The 22,747-nt window shown below is 39.7% G+C and overlaps 3 protein-coding genes across 14 annotated transcripts in view; all 3 read left to right on the forward strand.

Annotated features, from left to right (window-relative positions):
• The window catches only part of LOC146499571 (ninjurin-2-like), a 37,745-nt gene extending 34,889 nt beyond the window's left edge, over positions 1-2,856 (forward strand). For 4 of the 12 annotated variants that reach the window (XM_085137936.1, XM_085137934.1, XM_085137938.1 and 1 more), the window contains one exon: positions 2,334-2,856. Coding sequence is in view for 5 of the 12 variants with exons in the window: in XM_085137933.1 (XP_084994059.1) it covers positions 2,334-2,497 (164 nt within the window). In the remaining 7 variants the exon portion in view is untranslated. The other 8 variants (XM_085137930.1, XM_085137941.1, XM_085137931.1 and 5 more) reach the window with 7 other exon arrangements.
• A 2,116-nt stretch (positions 2,857-4,972) lies between these two features.
• On the forward strand, positions 4,973-10,156 carry LOC146499572 (E3 ubiquitin-protein ligase TRIM39-like). The gene is made up of 2 exons (XM_085137159.1): positions 4,973-5,120; positions 7,268-10,156. The coding sequence occupies exon 2, from the start codon at positions 7,270-7,272 to the stop codon at positions 9,127-9,129; it is 1,860 nt and encodes a 619-aa protein (XP_084993285.1). The 5' UTR covers positions 4,973-5,120; positions 7,268-7,269; the 3' UTR covers positions 9,130-10,156.
• Positions 10,157-12,065: 1,909 nt separating this feature from the next.
• LOC146499573 (E3 ubiquitin-protein ligase TRIM39-like) lies at positions 12,066-17,031 on the forward strand. Its single transcript, XM_085136943.1, has 2 exons — positions 12,066-12,195; positions 14,369-17,031. The coding sequence occupies exon 2, from the start codon at positions 14,371-14,373 to the stop codon at positions 16,228-16,230; it is 1,860 nt and encodes a 619-aa protein (XP_084993069.1). The 5' UTR covers positions 12,066-12,195; positions 14,369-14,370; the 3' UTR covers positions 16,231-17,031.
• The last annotated feature ends 5,716 nt before the right edge of the window (positions 17,032-22,747 follow it).

The raw sequence follows: 22,747 nt of genomic DNA on the forward strand, positions 1-22,747 counted from the left end.
TCAACTATATTACTATTGTATTGTTTAATTCAGTATGGATGGATTGGGCCAGTGGACCAACTAGATGTGTGTGTCTGTTTCTGTTTTTTCTGTCTGCATGGTTGTGTTCTGGTTATCTGTGTGTGTGCAATGTATGTATGCATTTTCCATTTGTGTGTATGTGTGAGTGCAGCTCGATTGGAACTGACCCGCCTCCCTTTTTGCCAGCGGTGCTTGAACTTCTTGAACAATCTAATTACCGGCATCATCTGCCTCACTTTCATTATCAACATTATTAAATCGGCCTTTGGGACACAGCGCAGCTGCTTTCTGCGATGGCTATTTCAGCGCTTTATTCTATGAGACAGATTAAGCAGACAAATGTATGTACATTGATAAATCTAAACATTTGATTAATGTTGCTGATGAAATGTTGAACTTTGCACACACCAAATTTGGCCACAAAGTAGTCCCCTTTAACATTCATTCATCCACAGCCACTGAACAAACAGCTATTACTGTAGCATAATAGCTGTTTGTTCAGTAGCTGTGGATGAATTAATGTTTTTAAAAGCTATACACACTTTACAGCCAAAGATTGCTTCAACATTCAGTCTTAGAGCTAAGGGGGAGCAAGCTCTCAGTCATGTCAGTAAAGTTAAGTTGATTTTTAAATATACTCATTAGCTTTCTTGCTAGCAGTGAGCAGCTTCTCTTCGGAGGAGCAGGGCTAACTTTTCCCTCCTGCGCAGTCTTTGAGCTCTATCCTTTGCTATTTACCATTATAAAACACACAGATTTATGGTATATATATTAAAAATAAGCTGCTTGCACAGACTATATATAAAAGGTGGGCGTAAAAAACCTAAGTGACTTATTTGTTAGACAAAAATAAGTTGAGAAAGTGGAGCACTAAAATGCTAGCCAATGCAAGCAAGTTTGGCTAGCTAGCAAGTTCTGTCTTCTTTTTTTTTTACATTTTTCCTGTGATCGATAATTTCCTGATAGTCACGGACTGCTCTCTAAGACTATGTGACTGAGAGCTTATTCATTCGACCCTACCTTGTCACACTTTCAAAATGGAGACAAATGACATCACGTGGTTTGCTGTTATGTCACTGCAAAACCTCAGTAGAGCCCAAATGTTATTTATGTTACCAGGATGTACATTGGGCATTTTAACAAGGAAGTCTTACAGTACTTTTGTACTTTTTGAGCTAGTGTCACAGTGCCAGTTTCTCCAATGGGAACAACACAGAGCTTGTTCATCAATCCAAACTTTGGTTTAATCCTGTTTAGTTTTTATGTTTTACAGTGAAATCTGAACCAGTCAAACTCACATAGACTACAAAGAGGATGGAGGGCAGCATGAGTGATGAGCCAACAATATTGCTGTTGTTTGGATTACTGAACGTTTGTACGTGTGGGTTAACTGTGAGAGTGGTGGTTGTGTTTGAAATGTTTGAAATTGTGCGTTTGTGTGTCTGTCTGTGTGCATGTGTGTGCATGTTGCAGCCCGCAGGGACCTTAATGTGGTGTCCAATCAGAAACGACTCGACTACCTGAACAACGTTGCTACAGGCATCATCTTCGCCACCACAGTGATTAACTTCTTCATCAGCTTCTTCGGCTCCAAGAGGACCGGATTCTTCCGCTGGCTGTTGGCTCGACTCCACTTTTGAGACACACAAAACTATGAAAATATATCCAAGTCATGCGCAGACCCACCAACACGCTTTGCAGCAGTATTTCATCTGTGCAGTAGCATGACACATTGGCCTAAGACAAAGTTGGAAAACAATCCCATGTGTTCAAACATTGCATCTTAATTCCTATTCAGACACTTGTCAAATTTCTCACACTGTAATCGAACTAAAATATTTTAACTTTAACCAGCTGTCATTTAAACATGCATGGTTTTATTTGCTCCAATGACATGCTTGTGCAAATATTGCACTTTTTTTTATTGTAGATGTCTCTACTTTTTCTGTGCATTTTACATGTATTCTTCCCTTCTTTTATGTGCCTAATCGGTAAAAGTGTAAAGCTTGTTTTGATTTTTAAATATACATCTTATTTTAAAACATCTTTGACATCAGTAAAAATAGAAAAAAAAATGAAATGGATAAATATCTTTGTGAATAAAAAGCTAAATAAAACGAGTGATTAAAAAGAAAGCTATACTTGGCTTATTGTATTTTTACTGAACATTGTTATTTTGGGCCTGCATCTATACTATTCTTTTGGCAGATTAAAAAAATATATAAGACATTTTGGTCAAAAGAAATGTGTCATCATCTGGTCTCATGCCTGTTTTTCTCCATTGTGTTTGTGTGCGTGTGTGTGCGACACAGGCCGTCGGAACCTGAACAATTCCACTCTACAAAAGCGTCTGGACTACCTGAACAACATAACCACCATTATAGTCTTCATCACCTCAGGCATCAATATGTTCATCAGTACCTTTGCCATGAAGAGCACTGGATACTTCCCGTGGCTTATGATGCGCATTCACTGATATACACATGCACATGTGTAAACTATTGCACTTTTAGAGTTGCGTCACCATAAAAGCATGCTTGCAACAGCTTAAAATGTACATTTGTTCATACCAGAGAGTTTTGCATGCAGGTTTTGGGCATTTCATGGGTAACTGACTGCGCACACATCCATTTTAACAGATGTGTATGCATTCCTTACATGTAACATGTATAGTCCCCAGTTTGTTGAGCTCTAACTCTAGCAGAACACACAACACTCATTCTTCTTTGTCATGTTTCTAAACAGTGAAATCAAAATATGTGAAAACAATTTCCCTCTCAGTGACTTCAACTAAGGATCACACTTTATTTGAATGCAATAAAAGCTCTAATTTACTGTTTGGGCTCTTTTTTCCACACTGCCTTCATCTAATGGGGCCAGCTAGTGACCAGACAGGGGAACTGGACAAGGGAATATATTTCCAGATGTTATCAGATAGGTAAAACAGGTTTATGGAGCTTTCTTAAGAAGATAATAAAGTCTGATTTTATGTGTGCAATACTAGTACTGCAATAAAGGCAGGTGTTTCTTAGTTTTAGTAACTTTTTCCAGGAAAAGGTGACCGGAAGCTATTTTCTTCTTGCCCTTATTCTTCTTGTTTCAGTTCTTCCCTTTAGGAGCAGATCATCTGCTTCCATATTACCCTATGCCTTGCACACTCCTCTCTCTATCAGCTTTTTGCATCCCTTTCACCACATCTATGAATTTTCTCTATGGTATTCCTTTTTCTCCTGCCTGGAAGCTCCATGTTAAAGATCCTTTGCCTAATATAGCAAAGATATCTCCTCTGCACATTTCCAAACCATCTCTAACTTTTGTCCACACCGTTCAACTTGAGCTGTCCCTCTGATATACTCATGTCTAATTTTGTCAACCCTGTTCACTCCCAAAGTGGCCATATATCTTCTACTCTGCTACCTCCAGCTCCACCTCCTGTGTTTTTGTAAATCCCATTGTCTCCAAACAATAGTTACCTTTCACCCTTGCTGCTATCCTTCTGTCACAAATCACCCCAACAGTCATCACCATCAACTCCACCCTAGTTGCTCTCACTTCTTCACCTCTTTGGTGCATTGTCCATTGCTTTGGTAGGTTGACCACAGGGTTTTAAACTCATCTATCATTCCCCAGAAATTAAATTATTTGCAAGACTCTCCAGAAGTTGGCTGCAGCTCAGCCGAGCTGGTAATGGACAGAAGATGAGATGAGAAAGTGAGACAGGGAGGTGGTGGAAATGGGAGTACAGTACACAAAAAGAAGAACAACAGTAAGATGGTTCATTCCCAGAGGAGGCTGTTTAATTTACTGGCTATCAAAAGAAAATTGAAAGGGAGAATATGGACTGATTTTGAAATGGCCCAGATTCATGTGAAGTAAGAGGTGCTATTGGATCATTGTTATCCCCTTGTAAGGACTGTCCACACTAATGGAGTCAACTTGCATGTAAGCCTGATTAATGGTGTAAAAAGGTGTCATCTCAGGATAAAGCACAATGGTGCCAGCAACTCAAATGATAGAAAATGTTGTAGGAGTAATAAGGCAAAATGCCTCAAAGTCACCCCTGATAGTGAAAGATGACAATTGCTATCTAAAACTGCTTTCTAAAGTATCTGATATGATATCTGAATTGCAAAACCTTGGGGGCACCTTTGCACTGTGCAAAGGCATCCAATGATGTCCTGGAGAACAGAAATATGGTAAATGTGACAGAAGCAAGGCTCAAGTTGCTGGAACCACTGAGGGCAGTGCTCCTCATCGAGGTAAGAGAGCAGCCAATAGAACTGTCAACGATGCTCTTTACTTTTTTAGGATGAATAAAAAAACTGAAATTAGTTTTTGGCACCATAGGTCTGTAGCCTTGAGATAGATTAATAACCATTCTCAAAATACTTGATGATCAGTCAGGCTGACAGTTTGCACAGTGTGTGCAGTGTCTGATCATTTCAGTTTGTGATTTTCTACAGGAATTTTTTGCTGTATCACTGTTTTAGTCAGTTCAAGTGTGAATCTGCAGTGACACCATCTTATAAACAATTATGTTGGTCAGTTCAACAAGAATGCCTCTTTCATTTGACTGTACCCGTGCTAGGCATCCGGCATAAAATCTTTGCCAAATAAAGCAGATGAAGGTGGTCAACTTGGCTCTGGCAACTTTGGCAGGTGCTGAAATATTCCCCTTCTGAATATCATTTTTGATGCTATTAGTTACAATGTAAATGTAGTCGTGCTTTAAAATGTTTGTTTTTTTAAAACCAAAATCATCCTGTGATTTATCTGTCTGCATGACTTCACCCATCCTGTCTATACTCGAATAGACTAAATCCAGGGATGTGTAGGCACAGCACTGGTTTATCCCTGAAGTTCGGTTTATTTTTTATGCTTGAGTTATTCGTATTTTACTCTTTAGAAGTAAAATATAAAGAAATTAGGGGTTGTTATGAAAAAATAAATAAATAAACAATTTTCTTTAAAAAAAAATAAAAACTATTTCCTTCGGAGACTGCGCATTAACTGATGGATGATGAAATGGGAAATGAAACTACACGCCTAATGTGAAAGAGCAGCATTTTGTTTTAAACCTCAAAGCAACATTTGGGCAGGTAAGCTTTGACATTTTTTTTATCTTGTGTAATTTCTTTTAAAACACTCCGCAAAGATAGTTGAAACGCCGACGTGATACGGTCAAAACTGGGCGAGGTACGACGGCAGAAATGTGAACCCATCCACGGACTTTGACGTTGTTTCCGCGTAGAGCTGAGCTCTTAGACGGTCTCTGATGAAGTTAGAAATATAGATTTATTTTATGCTCTTCTTCTTTTTTTTTGGCAACTAGTATAGTTAGGTCATGGTTGTGAACAAACGTCCACACAACGTCGTCTTTTCGACGTACACAGCCTTGTGTTAGCGATGTGCCAAACGCTAATCCGCAAAGTCAGTCAGCTTCTACAAGTCTCAGGGTTTTGTGGTTGTGCTTTATAAATGTGTGTGTGTGTGCAGTAAGTAACAAGCAGAACACTTTGCTAAAGCTAGTAGGATAGGCAAAGAGCAGCTAACTTATTTTTTTAAAAATTGTTTGTCTTTTAATAACATGTAACTTTCTCCAAGTTAGTTCCGTATTTTACCATCATAGACTAGAATAGGTTGCTACTTGCTTTGATTTTGTTCTTAAAGTTTCAGTGGAGAAATAATGAATGTGCATATAAGCATATCTTACAACTTCCAACATATTTGTTTACTGGTTGTGACCCTATTTCTATTTATGTCTTACACATCAAGCTCTTTTTCCTTCCATGAATAACCTGTTTCAAGCAGAGATAATTCTCAAATGAAATATCAAAACAAAACAAACCACATTTACAATCTGATAATACCTGAAGTATCACTTATACATGCACTGGCCACTTCATTAGTTACACATTATTGGGCTGGGTTAGCAGCAATGCTCAGGTAGGCTGTGGCGTTTAAATGATGCTCAGTTGGCATTAAGGTGCCCGAAGTGTGACAAGCCATCATCAGCCTGAGCTTGACGCAAGGCAGCATGGATCCATGCCTTCATGTTGTATACACCAAGACACATCTTCCAATCTTCTGTTGTTCAATTTTGATGAGCATATGTGAATGGCAGCCCAGTTTCCCATTCTTTGTAAATGGGAGTAACGCCTAGTGTGGTCTTCTGCTGCTGTAGCCCATCTGCTACAGGGTTCAAGATGCTCTTCCAAGTGCCTTGGCTGTGTAGCCATTGTATAGCATCAACAAGGAATTATCACCCAGAAAACTGGCATCCTCAGGATATTTCCTCTTTTTCAGACCATTCTCTGTAAATCCTAGAGATAGTCGTGCAAGAAAATCTCGGCGATCGTGGCTCAAGAGTTGGAAGTTCGCCTTGTAATCAGAAAGTTGCTGGTTCGAGCCCTGGTTTGGACAGTCTCGGTCGTTGTGTCCTTGGGCAAGACACTTCACCCGTTGCCTACTGGTGGTGGTCAGAGGGCCCGGTGGCGCCAGGGTCCGGCAGCCTCGCCTCTGTCAGTGCGCCCCAGGGCAGCTGTCATCACCAGTGTGTGAACGGGTGGATGACTGAATGTGTAAAGCGCTTTGGGGTCCTTAGGGACTAAGTAAAGCGCTATACAAATACAGGCCATTTAGTTTGTAAAATACTCCGACGAACCCTTCTGGTACAAACAACCATACCACATTCAAAGTCACTTAAATCACCTTTAATTTTCATTCCGATGCTCAGTTTGAACTTCAGCAGCTCATCTTGACCATGTTGATATGCTTAAATGCACTAAGCTTCCTCCATGTGATTGTCTGAGCAGATATTTGCATTAATAAGCAGTTTGTACGGGTGTCCCTAATGAAGTGGCTGGTGAGTGTATGTAGCATATTGTAGTAATTCAGTAAATGTCTTAATTACATTTTTTGGTTTTGGTTTTATATAAGATGGTGCTATAATGTTTAAAGTTACTACTGAAGTGTAGAAGAGCTGACCTGTTGATTTTTGTTCTTACAAATAAGGAATTTAACAAAAAAAAGCAAATAATTATATGATATCCAGAATGTTGTTTTCAGTTATGTTTTCACTAAAGTAAAATATTAGATCAAACAGATTAATCTCAGCGTTGCTAGGCATATATATGTATAAGTTTTACTGGGTAAAACCTTGAAAGACACTTTTTTATATACAATTTAATGTTTTGTCTATTTGAAATTCTAAGTCATCTTCATTCTTTGTTCGTTTGTTTTTTAGTCATGGCCTCAGCCAGCAGCTTGCTGTGTGAGGAACAGTTCCTCTGTTCAATCTGCCTTAACACATTTACTGATCCTGTCACTACTCCATGTGGACACAACTACTGCAAGACTTGTATCACAGAGTACTGGGACAGCAGTGGTGTAAAGCAATGTCCCCTCTGCAAGAAGAGGTTCCGCCGCAGACCTCAGCTTCAGGTCAACACAGAGTTCAGAGATATGATGGAGTGTTTCAACAGCATGAGAGTAAAGGATGGAGAGGTTCTTGCTAAACCGGGGGAGGTGCCCTGTGATGTCTGTATCGGACCAAAGCGAAAGGCCCACAAGACGTGCCTGGTGTGTTTGACCTCATATTGCCAGGCCGACCTGGAGCCTCATCAGAGAGTTGCAAGCCTAAAGAAGCACAAGCTGATCGACCCCGTATCAAACCTGAAGGGCAGGGTGTGTCAGAAGCATGACAAGATGTTGGAGCTCTTCTGCTGCACAGATCAGGTGTGTATTTGTTTCATGTGCTTGAAAGACGACCACGTGACACACGTAACCATCCCCTCCGAACGTGCTTTCAGAGAGGGGAAAGCCCGGCTTGAGAGCTTAACATCAGGAATGAAAGAAATGGAAAAGACCAAATCCAGTCATGTGAAGGAAGCCAAACGCTTGGTTCAGCAAAACAAGGACGAATCAGAACAAGAGCTAGCAGATATTGCTGTGGTTTTAGGAGCTCTGGTGGCCTCTCTGCTAAAAAACCAGGACGAGCTAATTAAGCTAATCCAAGAGAAGCACAAAGCAGTAGAAACACAAGCTGAAACCCACGTAGCTCTGCTGGAAGAAGAAGTAGACGAGTTAAGAAGGGGGATAGCTGAACTGGAAGAGTTTTTACAGACAGAAGACCATCTCCATTTCCTGCACAGCTGCTCGTCCCTCCACTACGTTGCATTCAATAAGGACGTATTTAAACCTCTGTCCCACGGTGTGCCTCCTTTTACAGACAGCCTTTCTAAAGTGAGTCAGCAGATATATTTGGGGATGATGAAGAAGTACAGTGCTCAGATAGAAAAGATACTCAGTAAAGAAGTGGGCATGGTTGTTCATCAGCTCAATTCGTCTGATGGCTGTGATGCTGCTGAACAGGCTGCTACAGCAGAACCACTAATGAGAGATGATTTTATTGAAGGAGAAGGGATATCAAGAGAATATGATTTTGAAGAGGAGTGGAGACCACCTCGGGACAAGCTAATGATGATCCAGCTGTGCAATTCGATGACTCTAACTTTTGATCCCCATGTAGCCCATCCAATACTCAAGGTGTATGAGGGTGGCAAAAAACTAACACTTAATAGACATTTACAGCCTTACTCTTCTCTTTTTGAGCAACCATTTTTAAATCAACCCTATGTCCTTGCTACTGAAGGATTCTCCTCAGGCAGATTCTACTATGAGGTTTGTGTCAGCAAGAGTAAAGTCTGGACTTTGGGAGTGGTCAAAGAGTCTGTGAACAAGCTCATGGGTTTTCCTCCCACCCCCGAAGATGGAGCCTGGACGTTAAGCGCACGGTACACTGGATGGCATGTGCAATATTTTGCCTGTGATTCCGAGATTCTTCTTTCGCATGTGAGGCAGACACCCAAAACAGTTGGTGTGTTTGTCGATTACGAGAAAGGAGAGGTCTCGTTCTATGACGTGGATACCAGAACCCTGATGTACTCCTTCACAGGATGTACCTTCACTGAGAACCCATCAACATTAAAAGCTTTTCTGTATTATCTGCTTGGCTTTCCTTTAAGTAACAGGTGCAAGCTATATCCTGTTTTTGGAATCTTTCGGATAGGTAATAATTTTGCCAACCAAATATCCATCACAACTTAACTGTGGACCTCACAACTTAAAGTGCCACGTGTCATTAAGTTGTTATCACTGAGGAAGAGGCTACGTGCTTTTGAATACATAGTGCTAAATATGTTCTGCAGCCAAGACCTCATAACAATTTAGAAGCAGCAGACGTAGTAGTATGACATAATACAGGAGGACGGATTCATGTACAAAGTAGTTATAAGCATAAATGGTTGCATTACCTGTATTTAGCCAGTAGGTAGCACCATTGTTTAGCCATTGTGCTGATGTGCTGCCTTAGAAATAAAAGGCCTGGAGGGTGGCATCATGGGAAATTAACTGCATTTATAGTCAAAAATGCTTATATACATATATTATGCACATGTTAGTTTTGGACTCATTGTCTACAATTTTCATCAGTACCTTTGCCATGAAGAGCACTGGATACTTCCCGTGGCTTATGATGCGCCTTCACTTATATACACATGCACATGTGTAAACTATTGCACTTTTAGAGTTGCGCCACCATAAAAGCATGCTTGCAACAGCTTAAAATGTACGTTTGTTCATACCAGAGAGTTTTGCATGCAGGTTTTGGGCATTTCATGGGTAACTGACTGCGCACACATCCATTTTAACAGATTTGTATGCATTCCTTACATGTAACATGTATAGTCCCCAGTTTGTTGAGCTGTAACTCTAGCAGAACACACAAGACTCATTCTTCTTTGTCATGTTTCTAAACAGTGAAATCAAAATATGTGAAAACAATTTCCCTCTCAGTGACTTAAACTAAGGATCGCACTTTATTTGAATGCAATAAAAGCTCAAATTTACTGTTTGGGCTCTTTTTTTCCACAATGCCTTCATCTAATGGGGCCAGCTAGTGACCAGACAGGGGAAATGGACAAGGGAATATATTTCCAGATGTTATCAGATAGGTAAAACAGGTTTATGGAGCTTTCTTAAGAAGATAATAAAGTCTGATTTTATGTGTGCAATACTAGTACTGCAATAAAGGCAGGTGTTTCTTGGTTTTAGTAACTTTTTCCAGGAAAAGGTGACCGGAAGCTATCTTCTTCTTGCCGTTATTCTTCTTGTTTCAGTTCTTCCCTTTAGGAGCAGATCATCTGCTTCCATTTTACCCTATGCCTTGCACGCTCCTCTCTCTATCAGCTTTTTGCATCCCTTTCACCACATCTATGAATTTTATCTATGGTATTCCTTTTTCTCCTGCCTGGCAGCTCCATGTTAAAGATTCTTTGCCTAATATAGCAAAGATATCTCCTCTGCACATTTCCAAACCATCTCTAACTTTTGTCCACACCGTTCAACTTGAGCTGTCCCTCTGATATACTCACGTCTAATTTTGTCAACCCTGTTCACTCCCAAAGTGGCCATATATCTTCTACACTGCTACCTCCAGCTCCACCTCCTGTCTTTTTGTAAATCCCATTGTCTCCAAACAATAGTTACCTTTCACCCTTGCTGCTATCCTTCTGTCACAAATCACCTCAACAGTCATCACCATCAACTCCACCCTAGTTGCTCTCACTTCTTCACCTCTTTTGTGCATTGTCCATTGCTTTGGTAGGTTGACCACAGGGTTTTAAACTCACCTATCATTCCCCAGAAATTAAATTATTTGCAAGACTCTCCAGAAGTTGGCTGCAGCTCAGCCGAGCTGGTAATGGACAGAAGATGAGATGAGAAAGTGAGACAGGGAGGTGGTGGAAATGGGAGTACAGTACACAAAAAGAAGAACAACAGTAAGATGGTTCATTCCCAGAGGAGGCTGTTTAATTTACTGGCTATCAAAAGAAAATTGAAAGGGAGAATATGGACTGATTTTGAAATGGCCCAGATTCATGTGAAGTAAGAGGTGCTATTGGATCATTGTTATCTCCTTGTAAGGACTCTCCACACTAATGGAGTCAACTTGCATGTAAGCCTGATTAATGGTGTAAAAAGGTGTCATCTCAGGAAAAAGCACAATGGTGCCAGCAACTCAAATGATAGAAAATGTTGTAGGAGTAATAAGGCAAAATGCCTCAAAGTCACCCCTGATGGTGAAAAATGAAAATTGCTATCTAAAACTGCTTTCTAAAGTATCTGATATGATATCTGAATTGCAAAACCTTGGGGGCACCTTTGCACTGTGCAAAGGCATCCAATGATGTCCTGGAGAACAGAAATATGGTAAATGTGACAGAAGCAAGGCTCAAGTTGCTGGAACCACTGAGGGCAGTGCTCCTCATCGAGGTAAGAGAGCAGCCAGTAGAACTGTCAACGATGCTCTTTACTTTTTTAGGATAAATAAAAAAAAAACTGAAATTAGTTTTTGGCACCATAAGTCTGTAGCCTATAGATTAACAACCAATCTCAAAATACTTGATGATCAGTCAGGCTGACAGTTTGCACAGTGTGTGCAGTGTCTGATCATTTCAGTTTGTGATTTTCTACAGGAATTTTTTGCTGTATCACTGTTTTAGTCAGTTCAAGTGTGAATCTGCAGGGACACCATCTTATAAACAATTATGTTGGTCAGTTCAACAAGAATGCCTCTTTCATTTGACTGTACCCGTGCTAGGCATCCGGCATAAAATCTTTGCCAAATAAAGCAGATGAAGGTGGTCAACTTGGCTCTGGCAACTTTGGCAGGTGCTGAAATATTCCCCTTCTGAATATCGTTTTTGATGCTATTAGTTACAATGTAAATGTAGTCGTGCTTTAAAATGTTTGTTTTTTTAAAACCAAAATCATCCTGTGATTTATCTGTCTGCATGACTTCACCCATCCTGTCTATACTCGAATAGACTAAATCCAGGGATGTGTAGGCACAGCACTGGTTTATCCCTGAAGTTCGGTTTATTTTTTATGCTTGAGTTACTCGTATTTTACTCTTTAGAAGTAAAATATAAAGAAATTAGGGGTTGTTATGAAAAAATAAATAAATAAACAATTTTCTTTAAAAAAAAACAAAAAACTATTTCCTTCGGAGACTGCGCATTAACTGATGGATGATGAAATGGGAAATGAAACTACACGCCTAATGTGAAAAAGCAGCATTTTGTTTTAAACCTCAAAGCAACATTTGGGCAGGTAAGCTTTGACATTTTTTTAATCTTGTGTAATTTCTTTTAAAACACTCCGCAAAGATAGTTGAAACGCCGACGTGATACGGTCAAAACTGGGCGAGGTACGACGGCAGAAATGTGAACCCATCCACGGACTTTGACGTTGTTTCCGCGTAGAGCTGAGCTCTTAGACGGTCTCTGATGAAGTTAGAAATATAGATTTATTTTATGCTCTTCTTCTTTTTTTTTGGCAACTAGTATAGTTAGGTCATGGTTGTGAACAAACGTCCACACAACGTCGTCTTTTCGACGTACACAGCCTTGTGTTAGCGATGTGCCAAACGCTAATCCGCAAAGTCAGTCAGCTTCTACAAGTCTCAGGGTTTTGTGGTTGTGCTTTATAAATGTGTGTGTGTGCAGTAAGTCACAAGCAGAACACTTTGCTAAAGCTAGTACGATAGGCAAAGAGCAGCAAACTTATTTTTTAAAAACTGTTTGTCTTTTAATAACATGTAACTTTGACTTTCCGGATCTCCACCATGGGATAAGTTAGTTCCGTATTTTACCATCATAGACTAGAATAGGTTGCTACTTGCTTTGATTTTGTTCTTAAAGTTTCAGTGGAGAAATAATGAATGTGCATATAAGCATATCTTACAACTTCCAACATCTTTGTTTACTGGTTGTGACCCTATTTCTATTTATGTCTTACACATCAAGCTCTTTTTTCTTCCATGAATAACCTGTTTCAAGCAGAGATAATTCTCAAATGAAATATCAAAACAAAACAAACCACATTTACAATCTGATAATACCTGAAGTATCACTTATACATGCACTGGCCACTTCATTAGTTACACATTATTGGGCTGGGTTAGCAGCAATGCTCAGGTAGGCTGTGGCGTTTAAATGATGCTCAGTTGGCATTAAGGTGCCCGAAGTGTGACAAGCCATCATCAGCCTGAGCTTGATGCAAGGCAGCATGGATCCATGCCTTCATGTTGTATACACCAAGACACATCTTCCAATCTTCTGTTGTTCAATTTTGATGAGCATATGTGAATGGCAGCCCAGTTTCCCATTCTTTGTAAATCGGAGTAATGCCTAGTGTGGTCTTCTGCTGCTGTAGCCCATCTGCTACAGGGTTCAAGATGCTCTTCCAAGTGCCTTGGCTGTGTAGCCATTGTATAGCATCAACAAGGAATTATCACCCAGAAAACTGGCATCCTTGGGATATTTCCTCTTTTTCAGACCATTCTCTGTAAACCCTAGAGATGGTCGTGCAGGAAAATCTCGGCGATCGTGGCTCAAGAGTTGGAAGTTCGCCTTGTAATCGGAAAGTTGCTGGTTCGAGCCCCGGCTTGGACAGTCTCGGTCGTTGTGTCCTTGGGCAAGACACTTCACCCGTTGCCTACCGGTGGTGGTCAGAGGGCCCGGTGGCGCCAGGGTCCGGCAGCCTCGCCTCTGTCAGTGCACCCCAGGGCAGCTGTCATCACCAGTGTGTGAACGGGTGGATGACTGAATGTGTAAAGCGCTTCGGGGTCCTTAGGTACTAAGTAAAGCGCTATACAAATACAGGCCATTTACCATTTAGTTTGTAAAATACTCCGACCAACCCTTCTGGTACAAACAACCATACCACATTCAAAGTCACTTAAATCACAGTTAATTTTCATTCTGATGCTCAGTTTGAACTTCAGCAGCTCATCTTGACCATGTTGATATGCTTAAATGCACTGAGCTTCCTCCATGTGATTGTCTGAGCAGATATTTGCATTAATAAGCAGTTTGTACGGGTGTCCCTAATGAAGGGGCTGGTGAGTGTATGTAGCATATTGTAGTAATTCAGTAAATGTCTTAATTACATTTTTTGGTTTTGGTTTTATATAAGATGGTGCTATAATGTTTAAAGTTACTACTGAAGTGTAGAAGAGCTGACCTGTTGATTTTTGTTCTTACAAATAAGGAATTTAACAAAAAAAAACAAATAATTATATGATATCCAGAATGTTGTTTTCAGTTATGTTTTCACTAAAGTAAAATATTAGATCAAACAGATTAATCTCAGCGTTGCTAGGCATATATATGTATAAGTTTTACTGGGTAAAACCTTGAAAGACACTTTTTTATATACAATTTAATGTTTTGTCTATTTGAAATTCTAAGTCATCTTCATTCTTTGTTCGTTTGTTTTTTAGTCATGGCCTCAGCCAGCAGCTTGCTGTGTGAGGAACAGTTCCTCTGTTCAATCTGCCTTAACACATTTACTGATCCTGTCACTACTCCATGTGGACACAACTACTGCAAGACTTGTATCACAGAGTACTGGGACAGCAGTGGTGTAAAGCAATGTCCCCTCTGCAAGAAGAGGTTCCGCCGCAGACCTCAGCTTCAGGTCAACACAGAGTTCAGAGATATGATGGAGTGTTTCAACAGCATGAGAGTAAAGGATGGAGAGGTTCTTGCTAAACCAGGGGAGGTGCCCTGTGATGTCTGTATCGGACCAAAGCGAAAGGCCCACAAGACGTGCCTGGTGTGTTTGACCTCATATTGCCAGGCCGACCTGGAGCCTCATCAGAGAGTTGCAAGCCTAAAGAAGCACAAGCTGATCGACCCCGTATCAAACCTGAAGGGCAGGGTGTGTCAGAAGCATGACAAGATGTTGGAGCTCTTCTGCTGCACAGATCAGGTGTGTATTTGTTTCATGTGCTTGAAAGACGACCACGTGACACACGTAACCATCCCCTCCGAACGTGCTTTCAGAGAGGGGAAAGCCCGGCTTGAGAGCTTAACATCAGGAATGAAAGAAATGGAAAAGACCAAATCCAGTCATGTGAAGGAAGCCAAATGCTTGGTTCAGCAAAACAAGGACGAATCAGAACGAGAGCTAGCAGATATTGCTGTGGTTTTAGGAGCTCTGGTGGCCTCTCTGCTAAAAAACCAGGACGAGCTAATTAAGCTAATCCAAGAGAAGCACAAAGCAGTAGAAACACAAGCTGAAACCCACGTAGCTCTGCTGGAAGAAGAAGTAGACGAGTTAAGAAGGGGGATAGCTGAACTGGAAGAGTTTTTACAGACAGAAGACCATCTCCATTTCCTGCACAGCTGCTCGTCCCTCCACTACGTTGCATTCAATAAGGACGTATTTAAACCTCTGTCCCACAGTGTGCCTCCTTTTACAGACAGCCTTTCTAAAATGAGTCAGCAGATATATTTGGGGATGATGAAGAAGTACAGTGCTCAGATAGAAAAGATACTCAGTAAAGAAGTGGGCATGCTTGTTCATCAGCTCAATTCGTCTGATGGCTGTGATGCTGCTGAACAGGCTGCTACAGCAGAACCACTAATGAGAGACGATTTTATTGAAGGAGAAGGGATATCAAGAGAATATGATTTTGAAGAGGAGTGGAGACCACCTCGGGACAAGCTAATGATGATCCAGCTGTGCAATTCGATGACTCTAACTTTTGATCCCCATGTAGCCCATCCAATACTCAAGGTGTATGAGGGTGGCAAAAAACTAACACTTAATAGACATTTACAGCCTTACTCTTCTCTTTTTGAGCAACCATTTTTAAATCAACCCTATGTCCTTGCTACTGAAGGATTCTCCTCAGGCAGATTCTACTATGAGGTTTGTGTCAGCAAGAGTAAAGTCTGGACTTTGGGAGTGGTCAAAGAGTCTGTGAACAAGCTCATGGGTTTTCCTCCCACCCCCGAAGATGGAGCCTGGACGTTAAGCGCACGGTACACTGGATGGCATGTGCAATATTTTGCCTGTGATTCCGAGATTCTTCTTTCGCATGTGAGGCAGACACCCAAAACAGTTGGTGTGTTTGTCGATTACGAGAAAGGAGAGGTCTCGTTCTATGACGTGGATACCAGAACCCTGATGTACTCCTTCACAGGATGTACCTTCACTGAGAACCCATCAACATTAAAAGCTCTTCTGTATTATCTGCTTGGCTTTCCTTTAAGTAACAGGTGCAAGCTGTATCCTGTTTTTGGAATCTTTCGGATAGGTAATAATTTTGCCAACCAAATATCCATCACAACTTAACTGTGGACCTCACAACTTAAAGTGCCACGTGTCATTAAGTTGTTATCACTGAGGATGAGGCTACGTGCTTTTGAATACATAGTGCTAAATATGTTCTGCAGCCAAGACCTCATAACAATTTAGAAGCAGCAGACGTAGTAGTATGACATAATACAGGAGGACGGATTCATGTACAAAGTAGTTATAAGCATAAATGGTTGCATTACCTGTATTTAGCCAGTAGGTAGCACCATTGTTTAGCCATTGTGCTGATGTGCTGCCTTAGAAATAAAAGGCCTGGAGGGTGGCATCATGGGAAATTAACTGCATTTATAGTCAAAAATGCTTATATACATATATTATGCACATGTTAGTTTTGGACTCATTGTCTACAATTTTCATCAGTACCTTTGCCATGAAGAGCACTGGATACTTCCCGTGGCTTATGATGCGCATTCACTGATATACACATGCACATGTGTAAACTATTGCACTTTTAGAGTTGCGCCACCATAAAAGCATGCTTGCAACAGCTTAAAATGTACGTTTGTTCATACCAGAGAGTTTTGCATGCAGGTTTTGGGCATTTCATGGGTAACTGACTGCGCACACATCCATTTTAACAGATTTGTATGCATTCCTTACATGTAACATGTATAGTCCCCAGTTTGTTGAGCTGTAACTCTAGCAGAACACACAACACTCATTCTTCTTTGTCATGTTTCTAAACAGTGAAATCAAAATATGTGAAAACAATTTCCCTCTCAGTGACTTCAACTAAGGATCACACTTTATTTGAATGCAATAAAAGCTCTAATTTACTGTTTGGGCTCTTTTTTCCACAATGCCTTCATCTAATGGGGCCAGCTAGTGACCAGACAGGGGAAATGGACAAGGGAATATATTTCCAGATGTTATCAGATAGGTAAAACAGGTTTATGGAGCTTTCTTAAGAAGATAATAAAGTCTGATTTTATGTGTGCAATACTAGTACTGCAATAAAGGCAGGTGTTTCTTGGTTTTAGTAACTTTTTCCAGGAAAAGGTGACCGGAAGCTATCTTCTTCTTGCCCTTATTCTTCTTGTTTCAGTTCTTCCCTTTAGGAGCAGATCATCTGCTTCCATTTTACCCTATGCCTTGCACGCTCCTCTCTCTATCAGCTTTTTGCATCCCTTTCACCACATCTATGAATTTTATCTATGGTATTCCTTTTTCTCCTGCCTGGCAGCTCCATGTTAAAGATTCTTTGCCTAATATAGCAAAGATATCTCCTCTGCACATTTCCAAACCATCTCTAACTTTTGTCCACACCGTTCAACTTGAGCTGTCCCTCTGATATACTCACGTCTAATTTTGTCAACCCTGTTCACTCCCAAAGTGGCCATATATCTTCTACTCTGCTACCTCCAGTTCCACCTCCTGTCTTTTTGTAAATCCCATTGTCTCCAAACAATAGTTACCTTTCACCCTTGCTGCTATCCTTCTGTCACAAATCACCTCAACAGTCATCACCATCAACTCCACCCTAGTTGCTCTCACTTCTTCACCTCTTTTGTGCATTGTCCATTGCTTTGGTAGGTTGACCACAGGGTTTTAAACTCATCTATCATTCCCCAGAAATTAAATTATTTGCAAGACTCTCCAGAAGTTGGCTGCAGCTCAGCCGAGCTGGTAATGGACAGAAGATGAGATGAGAAAGTGAGACAGGGAGGTGGTGGAAATGGGAGTACAGTACACAAAAAGAAGAACAACAGTAAGATGGTTCACTCCCAGAGGAGGCTGTTTAATTTACTGGCTATCAAAAGAAAATTGAAAGGGAGAATATGGACTGATTTTGAAATGGCCCAGATTCAGGTGAAGTCAGAGGTGCTATTGGATCATTGTTATCTCCTTGTAAGGACTCTCCACACTAATGGAGTCAACTTGCATGTAAGCCTGATTAATGGTGTAAAAAGGTGTCATCTCAGGAAAAAGCACAATGGTGCCAGCAACTCAAATGATAGAAAATGTTGTAGGAGTAATAAGGCAAAATGCCTCAAAGTCACCCCTGATGGTGAAAAATGACAATTGCTATCTAAAACTGCTTTCTAAAGTATCTGATATGATATCTGAATTGCAAAACTTTGGGGGCACCTTTGCACTGTGCAAAGGCATCCAATGATGTCCTGGAGAACAGAAATATGGTAAATGTGACAGAAGCAAGGCTCAAGTTGCTGGAACCACTGAGGGCAGTGCTCCTCATCGAGGTAAGAGAGCAGCCAGTAGAACTGTCAACGATACTCTTTACTTTTTTAGGATAAATTAAAAAAAACTGAAATTAGTTTTTGGCACCATAAGTCTGTAGCCTATAGATTAACAACCAATCTCAAAATACTTGATGATCAGTCAGGCTGACAGTTTGCACAGTGTGTGCAGTGTCTGATCATTTCAGTTTGTGATTTTCTACAGGAATTTTTTGCTGTATCACTGTTTTAGTCAGTTCAAGTGTGAATCTGCAGTGACACCATCTTATAAACAATTATGTTGGTCAGTTCAACAAGAATGCCTCTTTCATTTGACTGTACCCGTGCTAGGCATCCGACATAAAATCTTTGCCAAATAAAGCAGATGAAGGTGGTCAACTTGGCTTTGGCAACTTTGGCAGGTGCTGAAATCTTCCCCTTCTGAATATCATTTTTGATGCTATTAGTTACAATGTAAATGTAGTCGTGCTTTAAAATGTTTGTTTTTTTAAAACCAAAATCATCCTGTGATTTATCTGTCTGCATGACTTCACCCATCCTGTCTATACTCGAATAGACTAAATCCAGGGATGTGTAGGCACAGCACTGGTTTATCCCTGAAGTTCGGTTTATTTTTTATGCTTGAGTTATTCGTATTTTACTCTTTAGAAATAAAATATAAAGAAATTAGGGGTTGTTATGAAAAAATAAATAAATAAACAATTTTCTTTAAACAAAAATAAAAAACTATTTCCTTCGGAGACTGCGCATTAGTGATGGGATTTCCGGCTGTTTTTAGAGATCCGGCTCTTTCGGCTCGACTCACTAAAAAGAGTCGGCTCTTTTGGCTCCGAACCGGCTCTTCAGGTTGTTTTGTTGCTTTAGTTATTTAATCATTAACAATAATATAAAATTATGCAGAAAAGGAAGAAAAAAAGTGGTTTTATTTATATATGTTTATATATGGTCCCTAGAGACAAAGCATGTACAAACTCTAAAGCATATACAAACTCCAAAAAGCACATACAAACTCCAAAACACATTTCTAGCGTTAACTGAACTTCCAAAACAGAGCTACCCAGATCACTTAAATTACACAATTGAAAACATGTGTGTATTGTTTGTGTATTTATAGACAAGCACTCATATTTATTCAAATAATTTAAAAAAAAATTAATTTACCTGTTACTACCACACACCAAATCCGGTTGTTGATACTTCCTGGCTTGTGTAGCCACTAGGTAACAAAAGCTCAACACTGCGCCCTAGCATCCTGGAGCACTTCTGTTGTCTTTTGTACATGATTCTGAGTTTGTACGTGCTTCTGAGTTTTTACGTGTTTTGTAGTTTGTATGTGCTTCTGAGTTTTTACGTGTTTTGGAGTTTGTACGTGCTTCTGAGTTTTTACGTGTTTTGGAGTTTGTACGTGCTTAGGAGTTTGTACGTGTTTTGGAGTTTGTACGTGCTTCTGAGTTTTTACGTGTTTTGGAGTTTGTACGTGCTTAGGAGTTTGTACGTGTTTTGGAGTTTGTACATGCTTAGGAGTTTGTACGTGCTTCTGAGTTTGTACGTGTTTTGGAGTTTGTACATGCTTTTTCTCTAAGGGCCACCATAAATATACTTTATTTATTCACTCCACATAAATTGTAATAATTAAATCATATAATACAAAGAACAACTATTTACATTTTAGACTTTTAACTATTTAAATTTTCAGCTTTTTCCTTTTAAATAAATTTAATGTGAAACAACACAAAACACTGCAAACCACAACACAATTAAATATAAATTAAAATATTAAAACAAAAAGAAGATGCACATTCTCTGTCATATGGGCCTGTATGATTTCTGAATCCTTTATCATCTGCAACTGAAAATAGTGGATGATTACTATACCTTTCTAATGTGACGTTGTTGTCCCTCGCTCTCTTTCTCTCTGGCTCTGTTCCTGTGCTACTGCGAGTGTAACTAACGCCCCTCCCCCCTCTGCCCAGCTCAAAGTACAGGCCGCGCGTGCGGAGTTTTATGCCAGGACTGCCATAATGAATTAATTAAATACACCATTAAATAATTTATTAAATGTGTCAATAATTAATTAAAATGGGAAATAATTAATTAAATAAATAGTTATGACACATGTAATTAATTAATTATTGACACATTTAATTAATTATTTATGTATTTCACATTTTAATTAATTATTGACACATTTAATTAATTATTGACACATTTAATTAATTATTTATTGACACATTTAATTAATTATTTATGTATTTCACATTTTAATTAATTATTGACACATTTAATTAATTATTTAAGGATATATTTATTTATTTCATTTTGGCAGTCCTGGCGCCTGGCTCTCATCATGAAATAATTTTATCTGTCAACCTCACCCATCAAACGCAGGGGGCGGGGTTAACGCTGATCGACTCAAAACCATTGCTTTGGCCTGGTGGCCATTGTTTTTAGCACACAACAACCAGCATGTGGAAACTAACAGAACTGAACTTTGAAAACCCTGTTTGTGTGTGTCACCAAATACAGTTTTAATATTTTTTTAGCCGAGAATGTAGTGGTTTAATCCTCATGTGTCTGGTCGGTTTCTCAAGATAGAGCCTCTTTGCAAAAGTGCTTCGATGATTTCGGAGATGTCTGCCCAGTCTCACGGCAAAGCGTGGATAGATCCGCTCGCCTCACAAGCAAACGAGCTGTTATTACCACCGACAAAGCTCAGGCCCCGGTACACAGCTGTAATAACCCCCGCTGACACGGACTTCTTTTACTGAGGTTATATTTATCAGGGTTTTATTTCCTGATGTTCGTCATACATGTTTCAGTATAATTCTGAATTATAACTAACATTAAAAACATGTTTAAGGAGGAGAGAGAGCAAATAAATTCGATTAACAGCTGATCTTTGGGTTTTTGTTCAGTAATCAGTGTGACCTGTGTATAAACGCATAAAAGAGATAACGTTGGTGTTTCCTCATGTAGTAACTGCTGGCTTTAACTGTACAAAGGTTGTTCGAAACTATGACACACATACAGACTTCATGATGTTCGGCTAATATTTTTATTGTGAATATTAATCATGAGGGTAAATGGACCTGTACACCACAGAGCGAGGTCAGCATATCCACGATATCTTCAGCTCTCTGAGGTAACACAGAGTTTCCCAGCTGACTAATCTAACTGTCATCTACGAATAATTCACGGGTCATATCAATATGATTTTACAGAAAAGCATCCTTAGTACTGCCAACTATTCCAGAGACGTGAAAATCTACAGCATAAAGAACACAAAAATATAGCAGTCTAACGCAACACTGTAACAGAGATGAACGCGTCAGTTTGTCAAAGTGGAATGAAAGCGATTGGTTGAACAGGTGTTCGTGATCTGTGTTTTCTGCATTTTCATCAGCGTAAGAGACTCAGCAGTTATAACAGTTATACATTTAATAAATTACCAAATGAACGCAAGAAACGAGCAAACCTGTTCCGACAATTTGAGTTTGTATTCCCTCAGCTGCAGACTGTTTAAATGTTTGAGAGGAAGATTAGATATAAAGCAATCGTCAAACATAGACTCAGTCTGCGTTCACATTTGATATGAGGCCAGGACGGATAATGGGTGTGTCCTGTTTTAAGATCATACATGTAAAATTGTTGTCTGACCTCCGTCGATCCAGCCGCTCAGAGTTAACTGAAGTTAACCTGGATAAATTATAGTTAAGGAGTATCACAGATAACACCCACGTGAGCTGTGTGACTGTTCACCACTACACTGAAATCAGTAGGCTATTACTGAAATACACGTGCTATTTCATAAACTATGATATAAATACTAAAGTCCTACTAACATGTTTAGTTTTAAAGGACACCTTCCTGCCTTATTAGCAGTATTAGTTTTCTTCTAACATCCAGAAGTCTGCACCATGTGTTTCATAGTTTGTAACAAACCTTTGACAGTTAAACATAACATGACCGAAAAAGCAAAAAAATAAATAAATAAATAAAAAGAGAGAGAGAGAAAAAATCACACAAATTATATGTTAACCTCATTTATTTTTAGTTAAGTAAACTCTAAAAATTCTAACAGATCGCTGGTGCTTAGAAAACCTATTAAAAACAGATGATATAATATTTCTGTCCAGGTTGCAGTCTGCATTATGAACATGTAGTTGGAAACTCTGCTCCTCTCGGTGGAAATGCGCCTTCTCTTTCCTCTTTGTATAAAAACATTTTAAAAGTCAGTTTAATCTCAAAATTTACTGTTAAATCCAAAACACACCAGATAAAGAAAAGCGAATGGT

Source organism: Neolamprologus multifasciatus, chromosome 17, assembly GCF_963576455.1.
Source record: "Neolamprologus multifasciatus chromosome 17, fNeoMul1.2, whole genome shotgun sequence".
NCBI lineage: Eukaryota > Metazoa > Chordata > Actinopteri > Cichliformes > Cichlidae > Neolamprologus > Neolamprologus multifasciatus.

Coding starts and splice junctions, on each gene's coding strand:
- LOC146499572 (XM_085137159.1), top strand. CDS start 7,270: ATGGCCTCAGCCAGCAGCTTGCTGTGTGAGGAACAGTTCCTCTGTTCA.
- LOC146499573 (XM_085136943.1), top strand. CDS start 14,371: ATGGCCTCAGCCAGCAGCTTGCTGTGTGAGGAACAGTTCCTCTGTTCA.